Below are 22,402 nucleotides of genomic sequence, written 5' to 3'. Positions count from 1 at the left end.
GAAGAGCCAGGACAGGAGGACGTTGCTGGAAGAAGAAAGAAGAGGAAGGAGGGACTGAAGATGACGTCGGACTGTGCACGACCGCCCAGCATGCATGTTCAGGTATCATTTTCCTATATGTTTTTATAGTTTTATTTTAAAACGGGCAGGGAGTTTAAAATTAGATTAGCGGTGCCTGAATAGCCTTTTTAAAGGCTATTCACACATACGTGGGGCCCCTTTAAATAACATATCAGGCACCAAAACTACCTGCACTTATGGCTCAGGAATGGCAGATACTATCCAGAAAAATTCAACTGTGTTGGAATCAGTAGAGCAGCGACTATTAACAGATGCTATGAACTGGAATGGGTGGAGGTGGTGAAATGCTTTCTGACCTGACAGGCTCTTTTATGCTGCCCATGTACTGGAGTGCATTTGTGATTTTTTTTTTGCCACTTTTTAAAGAGGCACAACTCATAAAAACAGAGGGAAAAGGATTTCCATTTAGACCAAGTCCCCTTTTCTTCACAAAAAAAGCAAAAGTGGGGAGGGTAGTATAATAAGATGCAAATGCGTCATAAATGAAGTGCAGAACAGAAAAAGAGTACAAAAAGGTGCAATTTATGCCAAAAAATTATGCAAGTAGCTTAATAAATGTGCCCTATTGACTTTTATGGGAGAGTGTTGTGGACAAGCTATATGCTGTGCAGGGGTCATTGTGCATAGACTGGAAGAAATGCAGCAGTAAATAGTGCCATCTAGTGTTCATACCCAAGAAGCAACAAATACGTATTAAACAGGTGAACGCACCCCATATTGCAGTGCCTGCTGTAAAGTAAATCTCCAAGCTCAAGCAGCTCATGTAAAAAATAAAAAAATAAAAATCTGCATTAATATTTTTTGCAATATATCCGACAATTGTGAATATTCCTTTATATTTCCACCAACCCGCAGGGCTTCAGCCAGTCTACATAAGTAATGGATATATGTATTCATCTAGTAAGCAGGTGTAAGTGTAAGTGTTCATCTAAAAGCAAACCCCCTATTATCTAGGAAACCTGCCCTATGTTTTTGAGTGTATTAAGTAGCATTGTCGCTTTCAACCTCAATTCAGTTATCGTTAAGATCCGGAGCTTCATTGTCTGTCACCGCAGATAATGACGGGTTTGCGAGACGTATGTAGGTTGGTGACTAATATCATAAAACCTCACTCGCTACTATGGAAACTCTTCCGGGCTCCAAATTAAATCACTTGCACATTTTGTTTCTCTGCAGGTAGATCTGTTGAAATACACGAAAGCTCCATGGAGCAAAACACTGTTATAAAAAACTATGGGAAAGAATACAGCGACAACCAATTGCTACATTTTCCTCTGCAATTTTTATTCCCATATGAAATCTATAGGGAAAACACTTGTGATTCTGCAGCTAAAATTAAATGGGTTGTCCTATAAAAGACACTTATCCCCTACCCATAGGACAGTGGCTAAGTGCCCGATCGCTCCTGCCCTGCATGAAGCTAGCAGCGGCAGAAGTGATGCTGTTATTCCGCTCCTCCACCCCCCCTTCCCCGGAATAGCAGCATCGCTCCTGCCGCTGCTGGCTTCATGCAGGGCAGGAGCATAGCAATGTTGCAGGCATCTGTGCTGGCGTCTAACCGTCCCCGGCATCCGCCTCTCTATTACAGCGGATGTCGGGTCTGTATTGGCGGCCCCTTCTCCCCAAAGGGTAAACTACCCCCCCCCCCTCCAGGCTCGCTCCCGTGCACTTAGCCCCTCCTCCCTCCCCCCTCAGAGCAGCAGATACATCACTTGACTTATGACCAGATAAGTCAAGGGATGTGTCAAAAAAAAAATGAATAAAGTAATATAGCGGCCAAACAAAGCAGTTTTGCTGAAGCAAAGTCTTACATTCACATTAACAAGCAGTATAGATAGGATCCTTGTGATGGGACAACCCCTTTAAAGGGATTCTACCACTAAAACACATTTTTTTCTAGTTACCACGTCGGAATAGCCTGCGCAGTACGCTCTGTTTGGCGAAGATTGCCGAGCGTACTGCGCAGGCGTCCGACAGACGCTGAAGAAGCAAGGTGAGGATACAGAAGACCAGAGAGGCGGCGCGGCGGTCGGTTTTCGAGCTGCAATGGGGACGCCCCCATCGCTGCGAGAGAACTAATTAGCATACCGGTACAAACCGGTATTTTGAACGAACGGCGCGGCGGAGAGCACTTCCACAGGTAGGAGACGAATAGCCTTTTTAAAGGCTATTCCGACGTGGTAACTAGAAAAAAATGTGTTTTAGTGGTAGAATCCCTTTAATACTGTGGGGCAGTTGGAAGGGAACATTATAATGTGGGGACATATAATGTACAGGTGACTGTAGGAGGATTATACTTTGTGGGTGCACATGGAAAGATGATTGGGAGTGGGCGGAGTCAACGTAGAAGTGGGTGGAGCTAAATTTGCCATGGCGCGGCCCTCTAGCATAGTTTCAATTTCTTATGCGGCCCCATGGGAAAATTAATTGCCCACCCCTGTACTAGAGTAAACCTAGCGTATGAACTTGCTTTATATCTCACATTCCTTTTGAAGACACTCTTGACTATGACTCAAAAAATTTGTAACAAAATCTGCCAAAAAAATGCCGTTTTTCTGCAACATGTGGCCTAAAAGAAATTGTCCTATGTGGCCCTGGCCTTATGTGTGTGCTGTGAGAAGGTAACAGGCAGGATGCTGGAGTCCCGGTATATCAGCCCCAGGTTTCTGACATATGTGTCATCTAGGGCGGATCTGGAGTAGGCCTCACCCCAGGTGTAGATCCTTGGCTCATTACCGGGCCATAAAAGGCTGCAGAGCCTGCACTTCAGGGCAGATCCTAGGAGTGAGAAGAGCCGTCTGGGTCTGTCCTGATACACTGAGAGTCTGGTGAGACTGTACGCTGCTACTTTGTTTGGTTCGTGTGGCTGGAGGTAAGCCACACATATAGTTAGTTTTTTACTGTTTAGTTAGAGCTCGGACGAGCAGGGTTTTGTATGCCTTTTTGCCTGAAGTTAAGGCTGTATTTTATTTTTGCTTATTCTGTGCCTGGCGTAAAGGTTTATTTACTTATTTTGCTGTTTTTTTTTTTTCTAAATAAACCTATTCGCATGAGATTTTCTGTGGTTGGGTCCACACCGAGCTACCTTCTCCACAATGCATAGATCTTTATCCAGGACTTATGGACTTGTATGCCTACCTTATGACCAGCAGACTCCATTGCTGACACTATGCTTGATGACAACTGCTTGGCCTCTTCAGCCTATGATCCATTTGACAATTACCTGCTCCCAATACTCCCAAAAGTGACCCGTTCTTTTGGAATGTGCACCTTGTGGTTTACTATTTCCCTGACCCTGAAGCTGGATGAACTTTGACCAGTCTTACGTTTATGGGATTGTTAAAAATAAACCTCATACATTGAGAGGAATGCCAGGGCCATACCAGCTCACGTAGCCAAGGACCAATGGAGCCAAAAAGTCAACCTTACTGCAATAACAACGGACATGTTTACTGTCAGATATGCAGTAGTCATGTGCGGGTCCATGGAAGATGGAACATACAATACGGATGGCATACAATACATGGACCAAGCAGAAACAGAAAGGAATGACAGAAGGCTCTGTATTAAAAAACTAATATGTGCAAAACCTGTAGATCATGGAGTTAGGAGACATGAAGGTAGGAGACAATGTTTCCTTTGCATCTCCTGGATCAATGAGCACCATTGGACAGGATGATGCAAATGTCATGTAAACCTAGCTTTAAGGAGGACTTTTCAACGCCCTCTAACAAGTCAAGTTTTGCTGCTCCACTGATTCTGGCACAGCTGAAATATTTTCTCCAGCCCCCACCATTCCTGAGCAATCCTTGCTGTTAGTTTCGGTGCCTGATATACTATTTAGGCTCTGTACTGTCATGAGGGCAGTGTCAGGCAGATAGGGGATGTGACTCTTAGCTCTGACACTGGCTGTCTCTCATTGGAGATCTGAATCACATCCGTCCTGACACCACCCTTCTGACATTACAGAGCTGAAATACTAGAACACCAAATCAGGCACCAAAACTACCTGCGCTTGTTGCTCAGGAAAGGAGGGGACTAGAAAGAAAATTCCAACTGGAATCAGTAAACAAGCGCCTGTGAACAGATGCTGAGAACTTGAATTGGTGGAGGTGGTGAAAGGTTCTCTTTAAAGGGAAAGATAGTATTAATGATATTAACTCCATGGTACATGGTGTATTGTATTTGTAATATTATACAGACATAAAAGGCACATGTTCAAAAATGGCTGAATTTCTATTATTATCAACTTCAAGGATAGTAAAATATTTATCCTACACCATACACCAGATGGGCCCCGAATACGAACAGCTGCAGCTTTGGTCTGACTGCGGATATATTTGCCCTGAGAACAGCACTTGTCATAGTGATGAAATGATTCCTCTACAGTACAGTCACTTTATAAATGACTGTAATATCTCCTGTCATCTCCACTAGAAAACCTCTATGCGTCATAAACATATGCCAGTAGTTCTCTCCTTTGTTGTCAGGATGCTGAAATCTGCATGACCGCTAAAACAAAAGAACGGTGGCACTCCGCAGCTATCTTTGTCCCTTTGGTCCTAGTCAGTTTCTGCCTTAGAAGGTAAGACAGGTTACAGACCCTCCACTCTAGCTATCCCCAACTAGATCCCTCTTTTGATGACTGGAGGTACATTTTAAAAGCAAAGTTCTACCTTTGGTAAATTTTAGCTGTATGTTTGCTTTTACTCTGTTGTTACATGGAAACCATCATCAAGCAGGCCAGATGATGCTGGTTGATCTTAAAGAGGACCTTTCATGTTTTATATACCGCTAGAAAGCCGACAGTGCGCTGAATTCAACGCATTGTCAGCTTTGCTATTATGGGCAAGAGATATTGGTGCTATTATTGATACCTCTTCACCATCAGAAGGGCGTTCCTGACAGTCTAGCTGGGAACGCCCCTCCTGAGAGTATTGTGTATAGCTCTGTACTGTCAGAGGGGGAGTTCCATAACGCTGAGCGGTGAAGAATGCCCCCGGTACTAGTCTATGGATGAGGGGGCAGTCCTCACCACTCAGTTTCATGGCTTAAACGGTGACATCCAATATGGCTGTACGGGGTGGCCATAATATAATCTCAGGTGTTTGGAGTCAAGTGCAGGCTTACCCAATGGATGGAATTGCCTGAAAATTTGTATGTGTGCTAATCAAGGCATGGGGAAACAGATGGCATGATAAAAAAAATAAAAAATAATAACCCTAAAAATCATCCCCAACTGCTTCCTCGTGACAATGACACCCGCATGACATTTGCATTAATGTTTCTGGCCAGAGTGGAAGTGGATACCAATTGGCCATGGAATATCCTGTGGAGCAACGAAGCGCATTTTTACCTGAATGGAACGGTCAACACACAGAACTGTCGCATATGGGCCACCGAAAACCCGCGTGCGCTCGAGGGGGTTCCGCTGCATTCGCCCAAGATGACCGTTTGGTGTGGGTTCACCTCATCATTCATGATCGGACCGTTCTTTTTCGATTTGGGCCCAACTGGGGTTGCCACCTGTTCCGTCACAGCAGCGAGGTACTGGACAATGCTAGAAACAGTGCTCGTTCCCCAACTCCAACAGTGGCAGTGTCTGCAGACGATCACCTTCATGCAGGATGGAGCCCCTCCTCACATCGCAAATCCTGTGAAGAACGCTCTTCGTGCATTTTCCCGATGACAGGATTTTGAGCCGCTCATTCCCTATAGCGTGGCCACCGCGTTCTCCGGATCTCACTCCTTATGATTTCTGGTTGTGGGGACACTTGAAGGAGCGTGTTTATCGGGGGAATGTCGAAACCCTGCCTGACCTCAAAGACCGCATCACGTTGGAAGTGCGCAGCATCTCACCAGAGATGTTACATGCAGGCGTCGAGCACGTTCTGCATAGGATGACCATGCTCACCATGCATGATGGCGGCCACATTGAACAGTCATGCTAGTCGGTGGTCCAAATGGGACATCCCCAAGTATCGACAGACAGGTTTTGTGCCGCGCACTCACGGTACATTATCACCTGGTGGGGAGTTTTCGTATTAATTTTTTTTTTTTTTGCCTTGATTAGCACACATACAAATTTTCAGGCAATTCCACCCATTGGGTCAGCCTGCACACGACTCCAAACACCTGAGGTTATTTTATGGCCACCCTGTATTTCCTTTTTGTAAAAATATCCACAGAAAATGAAGAGTAGTGCCAATATTACAGTAAGTACATAAAGTATAGTCACCAAACTTTACCTACTGGATTTACTAATATATGGTCATTTTTACATTTTTGGTTAAACATCCACTTTAAGGCCGAGGCCCCACATTGCAGAGACGCAGCTTTTTTGTTGCAGATTTTGCAATGGAGCAGAAAGGAGAAATATAAGAACTTCCTATATATTTCCCATTCCCTTTATGGCAGTTATTGGCTTTGGCTCAAAAAACTGCAGCAAAATCTGTAACAAAAAATGGGCCTTAGCCCAAAATGAGGGGTAATATCATTGGTGATCACTGTGCATTTTACACTTCTTTCATGAAGCTTTCCACTTACTTTGGCTTGGTCAGCCGCTCGGAAGACATAGCATGTGCTTTGTGAGACGTCTTCTTCCTTTAGCAAACAGGCAAAATAATTGGGGTCCTGACTATTGTGTATTAATTTCTGGACAAGCTGTGGCTTGTGCTCAAAGATGCTACAACAGATGAGAGGATCCCACTGCTGACTGTCTCCAGGGTCTGACTCACAACAGATACATGTGGAGGACACATACAGCCGGACAGGACGGACAGGTTGCGAGTCCTTAGACCTCAATAGGCTTTTCCTCTTAATCTCTGCCACCACCCAAGGTAACATGGGCATCGTAGTGAGGACATTGAGGGCCAAAGATCCAACCAGCTGAAGTCTGTATTCCTGAACGACGTCATACGCTGCTGAGGCCTTAGGAGCGGTAAAGGATAGAGCGTCCATGGTATACGGAGCAATGGTCCTCTTTCCAGTCCTTACAGTTTCGAGACACAGGGTCGAGTCTGGTCCAGTTCTTGCATTTCAATTACGAGGACATCTCTATGACACAAAAGTGAACCACATGTCAGATATATATCGTCACTACTAAAAATACACTGCAAAAAAGAAAAACAATGATGGTTGTACTGTGAATAAAAAGGACAAAAATGATCCTACATCAGTGTTTAGTCTATTTGTCAGTGGTGTACTGTGGAATAGATGGGCCCAGCACTGAAATCCCTTCAATCCCCTCCTGCTACCCCTGCTGCCTTACAGTGTTGGACCGGGGCCCACAAGTAAAATTCATCCCAGGGGCCCAACAAACACAACAAACAGCGACATGCAAATGTTATCTTTCACTTGCTTGCAAATTCCTACAATGTCACCAACATAGATTTATCCTTCGGTAGTATCTTGCTGACTAGGCCTTGCCTCTGATGAGATATGTGCCCTCACCGCAGTACGGAGTATATTATACTGATGCACAGCCTGGATGAGATTATGTATGACGAGATCTGTATGAAGTATAGTGAGTAGAGATGAGCGAACAGTAAAATGTTTGAGGTTCGATAATCGTTTCGAGTAGCCCCTCAATATTCGACTACTCGAATCGAATATCGAATCCTATTATAGTCTATGGGGGAAAATGCTCGTTTCAGGGGTAGGCAACGTTCGATCAAATTACACTTACCAAGTCCACGAGTGAGGGTCGGGCTGGATCCTCCGAGCAGTCTTCTCCTTGCAGCGTCCCCGCGGCGTCTTCCGGCTCTGAATTCACTCTGCCAGGCATCGGGCCTGGGCAGAGCCGACTGCGCATGCCCACACTACAAGCTGACATGCGCAGTCGGCTCTGCCCAGGCCCGATGCCTGGCAGAGTGAATTCAGAGCCGGAAGACGCCGCGGGGAAGCTGCACGGAGAAGACTTCTAAAGGTAGGAGAAGAACTGTATAGCATTCGGCCAATCAATGCTGGTTCTGCATCGAACTTTTCCATTCAAATAGCGAGTGGTACTCGATCGAGTACGAGTATTTCGAATACCGTAGTATTCGATCGAATACCTACTTGATCGAGTACTACTCGCTCATCTCTAATAGTGAGTGTACTGTATCATGGCAGAGTGCGCTGAGGGCCCACCTAGCTCAGGGGCCCACCGTTGGATTCATCTGTGGGCAAGTCCGAGTCTGCCCGAGTGCTGTGTACACCCTAGGTTAGGCCTTACCTAAGTATGTAAGGTGCTTAAATGGCCATGGATCCTTCAAAGAATCATAAACTTTTTGCTCATGTATCAGTTAGTCTATCAATCACACACAGAAAACCAAACCAATACTGCATTGTGTAAACTCTGCCATAAAAATCCAACATTGTTATTTCCAATGCTGTTATATATCTCATTGAAGTCAATGGAAAAACTAAAGTGAAAATACAAAACCCGTGAGGATATGTTAAAGTTAAAAAAGACAACAGAAAAATGCCGTGAAAGTTGTAGAGTTTTCAGCAATAGTGTGTGTATGGGCTTCCACAAATCTGGTTCGCTACATTGTAACATATTAGACAGCTGCGGTAATGTGTGAATACGTCTAAACAGTAAATGGATGGAACAAAAAGTTGCAGGAGGAAATCACCCTAGTATCATTGTATACCTGTGTCCACACTGGTCGTTGTATAGTAGAAGTCATATAGAACAAAAGGCTACACAACACTCATATAAAGGACATATAGATGTTTAGCTGGAATATGTACCGTATATACTCGAGTATAAGCCGACCCGAATATAAGCCGAGGCCCCTAATTTTACCACAAAAAACTGGGAAAACTTATTGACTCGCGTATAAGCCGAGGGGGGAAATGCAGCAGCTGCTGGAAAATTTCAAAAATTAAAATGGTCGGAGTTTTTGGGTGCAGTAGGTGCTGGGGAGGGGGTGTTTTGGTTGTCTGTCTGCCACTTCCCTGAGCTTGAGGACTGTCCCCCCCCCCCCCACTTGGAATTCAGTCTGGCTGAATATAGGGGATTTGCAGTGTTCCTATTAACCCCTTCCTGATGGAACGGGAGCACTGCAGATCCCCTATATTCAGTAGACCGGGCACTGTCAGACACAGGGATACCTAATGTGTATGTGTGTCACAGTCATTTTCTACTAGGGAAAGGAAGGATTTAGAACTTTTAATTTTTTTATATTTTTTAAAGCTTCTTTTTATTTCCACTATTTTATTGGAGATTCTATATATTGATATTGCTGCTGGTCATAGACCTCCCCTCCTAAAAAAAAAAAAAATATATATATTTTTTTTTTTTTGCTGACTCGAGTAAAAGCCGAGGGGGGCTTTTTCAGCACAAAAACTGTGCTGAAAAATTTGGCTTATACTCAAGTATATACGGTAGATATTTCTGTCTATGTGTGTTTTCATTGTAGTTCGTTGCCTTTGTACCTTGATACTGTGGCCCCTGATCTCACGCATGAACTACCGCCAAGGTTACTAAACCAGAAATGGTAGGCTGATGGCTGGAGTTCACACTGTATCGCGTTACATGAACTTACAAACACCAGGCAGACGAATATATTTAGAAACATGCAATGCTACCGTCATAAATACTACTTATACGCTGCTTATTTCATAGGAATGAATATTATTTTTTTACTTGGTTGGTAAATTCTATTGATACTCATGGCTTTTGGAGTAGAACCTATACGTAGAGCTTCTGCCTCTTTGTTTTAGTGGTACTTTAAGACCCCACTAATAAAAAGGTCTGACATGTCACTATGACATGTGCAAAGTTTATAAAGTTACCCTTTAAGAATTAAACATATCCAAAAAAAAGAGCTAATACTAAAAAGAAGGACTTGAATGCAGACTTATATGATAACATAAAACATGTAGCTAAAGTACAAGGTAGCAGTTTTGTACTTGAGATGGTTTTTACTCTATATAGTGTAGAACAATGTTTCCAGTTGCATCCTTGGAAACCATTAGTAAGATAAGTATCTGTAATAGACAGATGTTATTAAAGTCTATATGAATATTCAGAATAAATTGGCTCAGCTATATAAGTATAACCTGTTGACTGTGAAAGAGAACCTTTCCCCACCTCCACCAATTCTAGTTCTTAGCATCTGTTAATAAGCGCCGCTGCACTGATTCTAGCACAGCTGAAAATTTTTCTGTAGCTCCCACCATTTCTAATGGCATATTAGACACCAAAACTGACAACATTGATTGCTCAGGAATGGTGGGGGCTAGAGGAAAAATTGTGACTGTACCATAATCAGTGGAGACTATTAAAAGATAGATGGTATATATGAGTATCTATTCGCCACATCATAGTTTGAGCCCAATATCTGAGATTGTTCATAGTCTGTCACCACAGAGATACATAAGTCTACATAATAGCAGCAGGACAGTAGTATAGGAGGTGCATGTCTCTTTATAAATCAGGTGCAACCTGAACTGGGCCATTTGACTTCACTAACAGCTCATAGCTCATTGTCCAGTCTGGAATTCCAGTGTAAGTGTGCATTATGCCTACAGCGCTCCTCAGGAGAAATGAGGTATTACACCACAGTCCTTTTCTTAAAGCCATTTCCATGTCAATACTGTCCATGCAATGCAAACCATGTAACAGCTCCCCACTATGGCTATAAGGTAAAGGTCCTGAATGCGTCAACTTCCATCCTTTTACTCAAAATATCCTAATAGGAAATTTCAAAATGGGTTCTCTAATCCTCTTTTTTTTGTTCTGACAGGGTCATTTCCTTTTAGACATGTATGGCATAGCCTGTGGATATATCATATAGATATACAGTAGGTCCTACCATGCTCTGCTCTTTCCGTAGCTCCCATAAAGATATATGGAGAGAGCGACGTATATGTTCAGTCACCTTGATATCCTATATAGATAATTTGAGGGAGTGCAAAGCTTGCAACCGGGCCCAAGAGCCTTCGGGGGCCCAAATGGTATTTTTGCCCAATATAAGGAAAAAATACATTATAGTTGGACCTGGAACAGATTTTGCATTGGGGCCCAGGGCTTCACGTTACGCCTCTGACCTTTCCTGTATATGCATATGGGTCCTACCTCTAGGACAATATGGCATATCTAGTGGAAAACCCATTGATCCATGTAAGTAACAGGTACTCTTAAAGGAGACTAAAGAAACTGACACTTATTGTACGATTATAGTTCTAAATGACTAGTAGTGTTATAGAAAAAGGAGACTACATGGATACAGTATATGAATTATTAATACAACTGGTTGCCTCGCCATAACATTGTCTTCCCAAGACTATTCACGTATTGTCGTCACATTCTCAAAGGCAACCCCTTGCCTGCAGGGTTTGCTGATACGGGTACAGGTAGCAATAAATGACGCTTTCATGTTATGGGTTAATAATATATGGATTGCATTCATTACATAGTAAATAGATCTGCATGAGACGTCCAGCCTGGGCACAGCATCTGATGTGCATGTACTGCAGATATATAGTACAAATCAAGTGACACCTACCTGACTGCAGAGCCTGGGGATGAATGGAGCATTGCAGGGGATGATCCTCACGCCAGGACAGCACCTAGCAACTCACACGATGACCCCTACAAGAAGCAGAGCCCTTTCCTCCCCCTCAACACTCCCAGCCACATTACACTGCAAAGCAACAAGCAGAGAACAGCATGAGAGGGACAGAGATGGGGAGGGACAGAAATAGGACATAAAAAGGATCAGCGTGGTCTGATTGGGTCTTGTGGGGGGAGACGATGGGAGAAAATATGTGCATGGTCTATAGGATGGTATATGTATAGCAGGAAGGATTAGACTAGGCAGGCAGCTGGGTGACTTGCTGAGACTGTGCCAGTCTATGTGTGAGGCAGGGAGGATATGGATGGGAAAGACACTGTCAGAAACGTAACCATTACTTTGCTAGTTTTGCTTCAGCGCTGGTGGGTGTTCTGTGCTGTGGTTTACCAGTGTGGTTTATATCTGCAGATACAATGTTCCTTCCTGCCTATAACTCATAAGAATTGATGAAAAAATTTGCAACGAAAATACAGACAGACCTGTACAGATCCGAAAATTAAAAATTACCAATCTGTAATAAGGGCTTCATGTAGTCCGAAAAGGCTTAAAGGTGATTTCTATATTGGATGCTTGTATTCACATGGGCACAGTGAACCGGCTGGTCTCACTTACATGTCCTGTACACTATGTCCTAAGTGAAGGAATTTGGAGCTTCTACAAACTAAGAGGGTCAGACCAGGTAACTGCAAATACAGTACGATATCAAATGAAAACCCGTCCTCTCTGCATTTGTAATACATTCATTTAGATTACTATATGTTTATGGAGGAATTGGGCAGTATAGGTGACCGCCTGTGATCAAGCCAAAGGGTGAGATCTCTACCTGAAATCGTTCGACTCTAATGGTTATGCATCCTCTTAAAACTGAAGGCCTACATTATCCTTACACCATCTATATCAGATACGTGGGAGCCCAACTCCCTAATGTTCACAACCCATGCTAAGGCCTTCTGTCCTCTCTGTGCTTTTTACATACCCATAAACTTCAATGAATGAGACTTGACCACAAAACAGACCACAATCGGTCAAAAAAATAGCAACCCAGCATCATGAACCTGATAGTAAATAATTTACTTGTAGCAAATTTCTATCAGAGTAGTAGAACAATACGGACATGCATGCCGCTCATACTGAGTCATTGTATCATTCATTGAAAGGGGCTTATTCTAAATAATAGCAGTGAGGTGTTACATTGGAGAACAGTGACGTAACTACCGCCATAGCAGCAGAGGCAGCTGCCACAGGGACCGGGACATTAGGGGCTCGGTGGCAGCCGCTACCGCTGCTATCGTTATACTCGGGGGTCTTTGCAGACCCCCAAGTATAATGATTGGCGGACCGGGAGAGGTAAGAAACATAAAAAACACTGTTACTTACCTCTCCACGATCCTGCCAGGCCTCCTTCCTGACGTCCTTTCTGACGTCTCTGACGTCACATGAACCCGGCCCGCGTCCCGGGTCATGTGACGTCCGACGTCATAGAAGAAGGACGGCAGCAGAGAAGACAGCGTAAGAGCCGGGGGACAGGTAAGAAACAGCAGTTTTTTTTATGTCTTTATTCCCCCGGGTCTCCAATTTATTATAGACCCCAGAGTTTAATAATTGTTTATGGCTGTCCACAGTGGGACATAATACTGTGTGCAGGGGCCACTATTGGGGATAACACTGTGTGCAGGGGCCACTATGGGGGATAATACTGTGTGCAGGGGCCACTATGCGGCGTAATACTGGGTGCAGGTGCCACTATGGGGGATAATACTGTGTGCAGGGGCCACTATTGGGGATAACACTGTGTGCAGGGGCCACTATGGGAGATAATACTGTGTGCAGGGGCCACTATGGAGCATAATACTGTGTGCAGGAGCCACTATGGGGGATAATACTGTGTGCAGGGGCCACTATGGGGGATAATACTGTGTGCAGGGGCCACTATGGGGTACAATACTGTGTGCAGGGGCCACTATGGGGCGTAATACTGAGTGCAGGTGCCACTATGGGGGATAATACTGTGTGCAGGGGCCACTATGGGGGATAATACTGTGTGCAGGGGCCACTATGGGGTACAATACTGTGTGCAGGGGCCACTATGGGGCACAATACTGTGTGCAGGAGCCACTATGGGGGATAATACTGTGAGCTGGGGCCACTATGGGGCATAATAGAACGCACAGGAATACGTAGGAGGGGGTCGGTCGAGGTCTTCGGTGTTGGTTGGGGGGAGGGCGTGTCAAAAGTTCGCCACGGGGCCCCGCCATTCCTAGTTACGCCACTGTTGGAGAAGTTATTGATCCCGTGGAATAACAGGTGTCAATATTGGCCCTCATTTTAGGAATATGCTCTAGAGCTGCCCTTTGGAAGATATTTTCCTACGGAGTAGTACCTGGTTTTCAAATAAACCTAATGCCATAATCTGGGAATAATAACCAAGTCAGAATAACTCCTTCAAAAGGAAGAGGGTCCCATCCACTGACAGCTATATTGTGATAGTTGCATATTTATTTATTTGCATATTCCTTGCCCAGAATTCTTGCATGATCTAATATGTTCCTATACGGTCTCTCCCTAATGAGACATATTACTCCATCTGGTCCTTCTGTATGCTCAAGATAAATACCTGATCGGTAGGCAGCGGTTCCCACTGATTTCCATGGGAGGTGACCTGCAGTACTAACACAAGGGACAGAGCTTTCTGCTTCCAGCCCGGTATTATTTCATGGCGGACTCAGTAAAGCTGATCGGTCTGAGTATTTATGGCCTATTCTCAGATTAAGGATAGGAATAAAGCCCGGATAGAAGAGGGTGACAAATGTTGTCCATCTTGGTTATAGTGCATTTCCATCTGAATTAGGGTGCATTCAGACTACGTAACGCCGGGCGTGTATGAGAGCCGTACACGCCGGCATTACGGCAGACTGCCGAACACTTCCCATTCACTTCAATGGGAGCGCTCGTAAACGCCGCTGTTACGAGCGCTCCCATTGAAGTGAATGGGAAGTGTTCGGCAGTCTGCCGTAATGCCGGCGTGTACGGCTCTCATACACGCCCGGCGTTACGTAGTCTGAATGCACCCTTACTTAGGAAAATGGGTTGTTCCAGACATTCTTCTGATACAAAAACTAGCTTTTATTAAAAAAATGTTGATTGAAGAATGAAAGACATATAATGAACTGCAACAAATGATAAGCTACTTGGCTAAAATGGCCTCAAAGGCCTTGAAGTGGCAACCAAAACCAGAAGGATACAGAAGCAAGTGGAATGGATTGAAGAATAGCCAAAATGGCAAAGGCTCAGCCAACGATCACCTCCAGAAAAGTTAGAGGAGATCTGAAGTTACCACTGACTGCTGCTACAAGCAGAAGACCATTAAAGGGGTTGTCCCATCACAAGGATCCTATCTATACTGCTTGTTAATGTGGATTTAAGACTTTTCCTAAATACACTGCTTCAGCAAAACGGCTTTGTTTGTCCACTATCTTAATTTATTCACTTCATTGTTGACACTGCATTTCTATGGCCCTTGAGATTATCTGCTCATTTCCCAAGTGACGTAGCTGCCTGCTCTCAGGTGGGGAGGGGCTAAGTGCATGGGAGCGAGCCTGTGTCTGTAGCTGTTCCCGTGTCTGCACCACACATGTGACCTAGCTTTCCGCTCACAGATAAAAGAGGGGGGAAATGAGTCTAAATCCTAGTGGGCTAAAGGACCTGGTCCCTCTGCTCACTAGGATTGAGCTTTCTTATATAGAGCAGGCTAAAAGCTAGTGGGCAGAAGGACCTGGTCTCTTAGCCCACTAGGATTTAGCCGACTCTATATAGAACAAGCTAAATCCAAGTGTTATAGGACCTTTGATGACATCACAGGCCCTTCAGTCATCCCATAGGATCACGCTATGTGGTGGGTGGAGCTACACAGTAATTTGGGGGCGGAGCTAAACTGGAGGTAGTCGAACAGTATGGCTTTGCATATGAAACCCCGCTCACCAAATGATGTCGAAAACCAGGAAGAAAGAAGTCTTTGCAGCAGCGAAGACTGGTGAGCAAGGGACATGGGAATACCCCTTTAAGTCAAAACAAATTACCAGCAAGAATTCCCTGCAAAGTTCATTGATGAACCTGAATGGGTTAAAATTTGCCAAGGAACACACTGAGTAGCCCAAAGAGAAATGGCGCAATAATTTGTGGCCTGATGAAAGAAAAATTGTTCTTTTTGAGTCTACTGGCAAGCCACAGCGTGAAGACACTAAAGCATGGTGCTGCAAAAATTATGATATAGGAATGTTTCTCATACCATGGTGCTGGGCCTGTTTATCACATACAAGGGATAAGATGGGTCAGTTAGACTATATCAGAATATTTGAGAGCAGGAAGAAGAAATTCCCTTGAAATGGCTATTTCAACATGAAATTGACTCAAAAACACCAATAACAAACAGGATACAGGTAATGGAGTAGCGAGCCCGAACCCAAGACATCAATCCCATAGAGAACTGGTGGAGTGACATAATAAATGAGGTTTACGAGGCAAAACCCAAAAAATTGCAGAATGGTGTACATAACTTTCAGTCCTGGGTGTGTATTCAGAAGTGCCAGAAGCTGGTCCACTCCTTGCAGAACAGATACCTCAAGTAGTTCTCAGAAATAATGGATATGCCACTAATTTTTTTGTTCAGTAATTCTAAGTAAAGTGGAATTTAATTTTTTTTTCCATATATATATATATATATATATATATATATATATATATATATATATATATACTTTTTTGAATTTTTAAATGAAAGTCTTCCTATACACACTGCTCAAAAAAATAAAGGGAACACTTAAGCAACACAATGTAACTCCAAGCAACACTGATTGACAATCAATTTCACCTGCTGTTGTGCAAATGGAATAGACAATAGATGGAAATTATTGCTAATTATCGAGACAGACTCAGTAAAGGAGTGGCTCTGCAGGTGGGGACCACAGACCACGTCTCAGTACCAATGATTTCTGGCTGATGTTTTGGTCACTTTTGAATTTTGGTTGTGTTTTCACACTCATGGTAGCATGAGACGGACTCTACAACCCGCACAAGTGGCTCAGGTAGTGCAGCTCATCCAGGATGGTACATCAAAGCGAGCTGTGGCAAGAAAATTTGCTGTGTCTGTCAGTATAGTGTCCAGAGGCTGAAGGCACTACCAGGAGACAGGCCAGTACACCAGGAGAAGTGGAGGAGACTGTAGGAGGGCAACAACCCAGTAGCAGGTCCGCTACCTCCGCCTTTGTGCAAGATGGAACAGGAGGAGCACTGCCAGATCCCTGCAAAATGACCTCCAGCAGGCCACAAATGTTCATGTGTCTGCACAAACGGTTAGAAACCGACTCCATGAGGATGGTATGAGGTCCTGATGTCCACAGATGGTGGTTGTGCTCACAGTCCAACACCGTGCAGGACACTTGGCATTTGCCACAGAACACCAGGATTGGCAACTTCGCCACTGGCACTCTGTGCTCTTCACAGATGAAAGCAGGTTCATACTGAGCACATGTGACAAACGTGACAGGGTCTGGAGACGCCGTGGAGAGTGATCTGCTACCTGCAACATCCTTCAGCATGACCAGTTTGGCAGTGGGTCAGTAATGGTGTGGGGTGGCATTTCTTTGGAGGGCCACACAGCTCACTATTTGCTCGTCAGAGGTAGCCTGACTGCCATTAGGTACCAAGATGAGATCCTCAGACCCCTTGTGAGACCATATGCTGGTGCGGTTGGCTCTGGGTTTCTTCTAATGCAGGACAATACCAGACCTCATATGGCTGGAGTGTGTCAGCAGTTCCTGCAAGATGAAGCTATGGACTGGCCCTCCCATTCCCCAGACCTGAATCCGATTGAGCACATCTGGGACATCATGTCTCGCTCCATCCACCAATGTCACATTGCACCACAGACTGTCCAGGAGTTGGCAGGTGCTTTACTCCAGGTCTGGGAGGAGATCCCTCAGGAGACCATCCGCAACCTCATCAGGAGCATGTCCAGGCATTGTAGGGAGGTCATACAGGCACATGGAGGCCACACACACTACTGAGCCTCATACTGACATGTTTTAAGGACATTACATCAAAGTTGGATCAGCCTGTAGTGTGTTTTTCCACTTTAATTTTTGGGGGGACTCCAAATCCAGGCCTCCATTGGTTCATAAATTTGATTTACATTGTTGATTTTTGTCTGATTTTGTTGTCATCACATTCAACTTTGTACAGAACAAAGTATTCAATGAGAATATTTCATTCATTCAGATCTAGGATGTGTTATTTGAGTGTTCTCTATATTTTTTGAGCAGTGTATAATTTTGATTTTTTTTTTTTTGGAAACTGTCTAATACTCCTTACTTTCCGTAAAGGGTGAACACGCACTAGATACATTTCCTCACTGATCCTATTTGGAATATAATGTGTAATATTTCCAATGCATTTATGCAAATACTAGTTATTATAATACCTTTGCACTTTATTTGCCTTTATGTAATCTGCTATTTTTGTGCTGTATGTATTATGCTCTAGGACTTCCCATAGTGGAGTCTGCACCCCCTCTTATAGCAGGGATGTAGTTAGTGGAGCTTCTCCAGATACTGTATGTATCCATCCCGCTAGGTACAGAATAACAGTAGACTCAGTAGATATTTGGCTCTAGTCGTGTAATTTGCCATGTAATGACTTGTCACAGTCATAAAGCAGTAAAATGTCTGTAGCTTGTCACATGCACACAACAGCTGCCAGACCTGCCTTGTGCTTGGCCTTTTCTCTCAGACGCTCTGTGTGTCTTCTAGGGAAAACACGGGATAATTATAGAATGAAATTGGAAATAGTCCCCGTGTGGACAAATCGTGAGCTAAGGGTCCAAAAATATAATAGCAGAGCTTGATACTACAGCTGAACTTTACACTGTGACTAAAGAAAGAGCTATTATCTTCAGACTTATAACAATACACTTATATTCTGGGGTTTCCTGGGAACACAGAAATAGAAGAAATTAAATATTTTTGCAGAGTTTCAAAGATTTTCTCTAACATCTTAGTGGTGACAATATTTTGTCTTGATCGGTTGCCAATGGGTACGACCATTTTCTATGGTAAAAACAGACTTTACAGATCCTCCGTTCCAGTGACGACTTCCCTGTCCCCTCCATTACCAGGCCTTGATGCTAGCATTAAGGGAATAACTACCATTGTAGCAGCTACCACAGGGCCTGGGACATTAGGGGGCCTGGTGGCAGCCGCTATCGCCGCAGATTTCTTTTTAATAGGCCATTACCTGCTGGAGTAACTCCAGCAGGTAACAGGCCCTATTTACTTACTGATCCTAGCTCCTGCTCACGACTGCCAACGCTTCCCATTCTGAGTAGGCGGCTTTTCAAACCCCCGAGTATAATGATAGGAGGCTCAGGGGAGGTTTATGAAATAAAAAACACTGTTACTTATCTCTCATGGTTCCGAGAGGCTTCAGGCCTACATGTGTGACATCCCAGACGTCACGTGGGATGGAGCGTGCGTCCTTATGTGTCACGACGCAAGCCCCGGTTCAAGTGAAGTCTCTCCCATCATTGAAGATGGCCGACATCAGCGGGGAATGTGCCAGAGCCCAGAAGAGGTAAGTAACAGTGTTTTTTATGTTTGTATCCTCCCCTGGGTCTCCAAGGATTATACTCCAGAGTCTGAAAAGTGGTCCATAATGGGGCATAATACTGTGTGCAGGGGTCACTATGGGACATAATATTGTGTACAGGGGCCACTATGGGGCATAATACTGTGTACAAGGGCCACTATGGGGCATAATACTGTGTACAAGGGCCACTATGGGGCATAATACTGTGTGCAGGGGCCACTATGGGGCATATTACTGTGTACAAGGGCCACTATGGGGCATAATACTGTGTGCAGGGGCCACTATGGGGCATAATACTGTGTGCAGGGGCCACTATTGGGGATAATACTGTGTGCAGGGGCCACTATGGGGCATAATACTGTGTGCAGGGGCCACTATGGGGCATATTACTGTGTACAAGGGCCACTATGGGGCATATTACTGTGTACAAGGGCCACTATGGGGCATAATACTGTGTGCAGGGGCCACTATGGGGCATAATACTGTGCGCAGGGGGCACTATGTGGCATAATACTGTGCGCAGGGGGCACTATGTGGCATAATACTGTGTACAGGGGCCACTATGGGGCATAATATTGTGTACAAGGGCCACTATGGGGCATAATACTGTGTGCAGGGGCAACTATGGGGCATAATAGTGCTTGCAGGAATGCGGGAGGAGAAGTTTGTCGGTTGAGGGAAGACATTCGGGAAAGGAGGGGGCCCCACCATTTCTAGTTACGCCACTGGCTAGCATGGAGAGACTCTTTACATCAGTGGTTGTCATGGCGCGGTACTAGTACCTCTGATTGTATGTCCAACTATCCCGTCGGGTACATGTGCAGTGAGACCCCCATCCCCACCCCCTGTTCACCAACAAGTTTCCATTTGGACAAGATTCAAACATCATGACATTGGTGAGCTCAATATGATTGGGCTTCACTGGTGACACCAAGGCACGTGATATCAGAAAAGAGGCTGGAAGAGCCGTCGGTGAGCACTGGCCACCAAGGAGATATTTATTATTATACTTATTATACACTGGGGTCTGAAGAGCGCTGGGAACAGGCGAGTATATTTTTTTATTTTTGGCCTCCAGGGTTAGTTAGCACTGTTTTAGGACTGTGTAGATGGATCTAACCTTCCTCTATGGTTACATAACAAAGCATTTCCCCCCCCTCCCAAGTGCTCCCTCTTTGTGCATAGATTGAGCGTCTGGTGCTCTTTTTTTATGTCATGTGCCCGGGATCACTGCTGAGGCCTGTGATTGGGCCTCAGTGGTGACATGGGCTCGGTACATCATGGCACTTCCATGGATTTATTTCCAAATAGGATAATTCTAAGGGGCTACACAGTGGCTCAGTGGTTAGCACTGCAGCCTTGCAGTGCTGGAGTCCTGGGTTCAAATTCCATCAGGAACAACATCTTCAAGGTATTTTTATGCTCTCTCCATGTTTGCGTGGATTTCCTCCCATACTACAAAGCCTTACTGATAGGGAAAGAAAATGTACATTGTGAGCCCTATATGAGGCTCACAATCTACATTAAAAAAAAAAAAAAGGATAATTCCACTAGAGGTTCCCAAATCTACAGGCTTCCTCAAGTATAACATACACCAGTGGAAAAAGAAGTTTAGAATTTAATAAGTTACTTTGTAACCTAAAAATGAATCCATTTTTTAGTACAAATAATAATGTAGTCCTTCCCCTGCTGATAAGCCCCACCCAGTTGGCTCCACCCATGCTTTAGAAATGCAGCAAGCAGAAATTGTGATTGGAATTTTTTTTTTTTTTTTTTGCACAAATGAGATGTGCACCAAAGCTTGTGACTTTTTCCCACCACAGTTCTGGCACTTTATAAATTAGAAAATATTAGGGACTGATGGATTTTCCTATCTAATAGGGCAACTTGAAACATGGAAGATTTATCACATATTTCCAGTGTAGATTCTGTACTAATTTCTGGTATAATACATGAGGGTGGAGGTTAGTAAATATAAGAGTCATGTCCAGTCCACCATGAAATAGTTTCAATAGATGGAGGCAATGACCCCCTAACATGTGATGTCACTTCCTGTGGGCGGTCATGTGGCCTCAATTTCCATAGTTCTTCATGTACTTGTATTGCAAATGATTTGATATCTGTGTGATGGTGGCGACTTAATGATTTAGAATCGCTCAATTTCTATATGCAGTGAAGGAAATAAGTATTTGATCCCTTGATGATTCTGTGTTTGCCCACCGACAAAGACATGAACAGTCTATAATTTTAAGGGCGGGTTAATTTTATTATTAGTATTACATTTTGGTTTAGACTCACATGCTCTATGAATGGAACTAGGTTGACGGGAAAGTTAGTGACCATTTAAAGAGGACCTTTCATGGGTTTGGGCACAGGCAGCTCTATATATTGCTGGAAAGCCAACAGTGCGCTGAATTCAGCTGAAATCGGCTTTCCTGATCTGTGCCCCGGGTGAAGAGCTATCAGTCCCAGTACCATAGCTCTTTACAGTCAGAAGGGCGTTCCTGACAGTCAGTCAGGTAGGTTCTTCTCTACAGCAGCGCCTATTACGCTGTACAGTGTGAGCGGGGAGGAACGTCCCCTCCCTCTGCTCACAGTGCTCGTCCATAGACGAGTATTATCAGGACGGGAGGGGGCGTTCCTCCCCGCTCACACTGTACACCGCGATAGGTGCTGCTGTGGAGGAGGACGTTCCTGACTGACTGTAAAGCACTATGGTACCCGGACCGCTAGCTCTTCACCCGGGGCACAGATCGGGAAAGCCGACAGTGCTCTGAATTCAGCGCACTGTCGGCTTTCCAGCAGTATATAGCCTGTATATTGCCTGTGCCCAATCTGATGAAAGGTCCTCTTTAATGGAAGTCCTTGGACTATCAATAGAGTGACTGTATTATAGGTTTCAGACAGACATACTGACTCTAAAGGTATGGGTGAAAACAGGAATGATCTCATTATAGAAAAATTCATCTTCTAAATTTCAAAATAAATTGGCAGAAATTCTGGTTTTATCACATTTTTGCATAGAGAAGAAGGAAATTGCTGGTTCTGAAGTGCTCGAGATGCAAAGTGTTCGCCCTTATACTTATAGGACATATTTATTGCTTTGTACTTGCATG

General features: G+C 44.3%; 1 protein-coding gene across 3 annotated transcripts in view; it reads right to left on the bottom strand.

The window, feature by feature from the left end:
- The window catches only part of TBC1D1 (TBC1 domain family member 1), a 171,224-nt gene extending 159,512 nt beyond the window's left edge, over window positions 1–11,712 (bottom strand). For all 3 annotated transcript variants that reach the window (XM_075261323.1, XM_075261330.1, XM_075261333.1), the window contains exons 1-2: window positions 11,580–11,712; window positions 6,628–7,137 (exon numbers count right to left, since the gene is read on the bottom strand). In XM_075261323.1, coding sequence (XP_075117424.1) covers window positions 6,628–7,041 — 414 coding nt within the window. In that variant the 5' untranslated portion in view covers window positions 7,042–7,137; window positions 11,580–11,712. The remainder of the gene's footprint in view (window positions 1–6,627; window positions 7,138–11,579) is intronic.
- Between the last annotated feature and the right edge of the window lie 10,690 nt (window positions 11,713–22,402).

Source organism: Leptodactylus fuscus, chromosome 1 (genome assembly GCF_031893055.1).
Source record: "Leptodactylus fuscus isolate aLepFus1 chromosome 1, aLepFus1.hap2, whole genome shotgun sequence".
In the NCBI taxonomy this organism is placed as follows: Eukaryota; Metazoa; Chordata; class Amphibia; order Anura; family Leptodactylidae; genus Leptodactylus; species Leptodactylus fuscus.
Note: the sequence above shows the minus strand (reverse complement) of the source record. Positions and strands in the feature narration are given on the sequence as shown.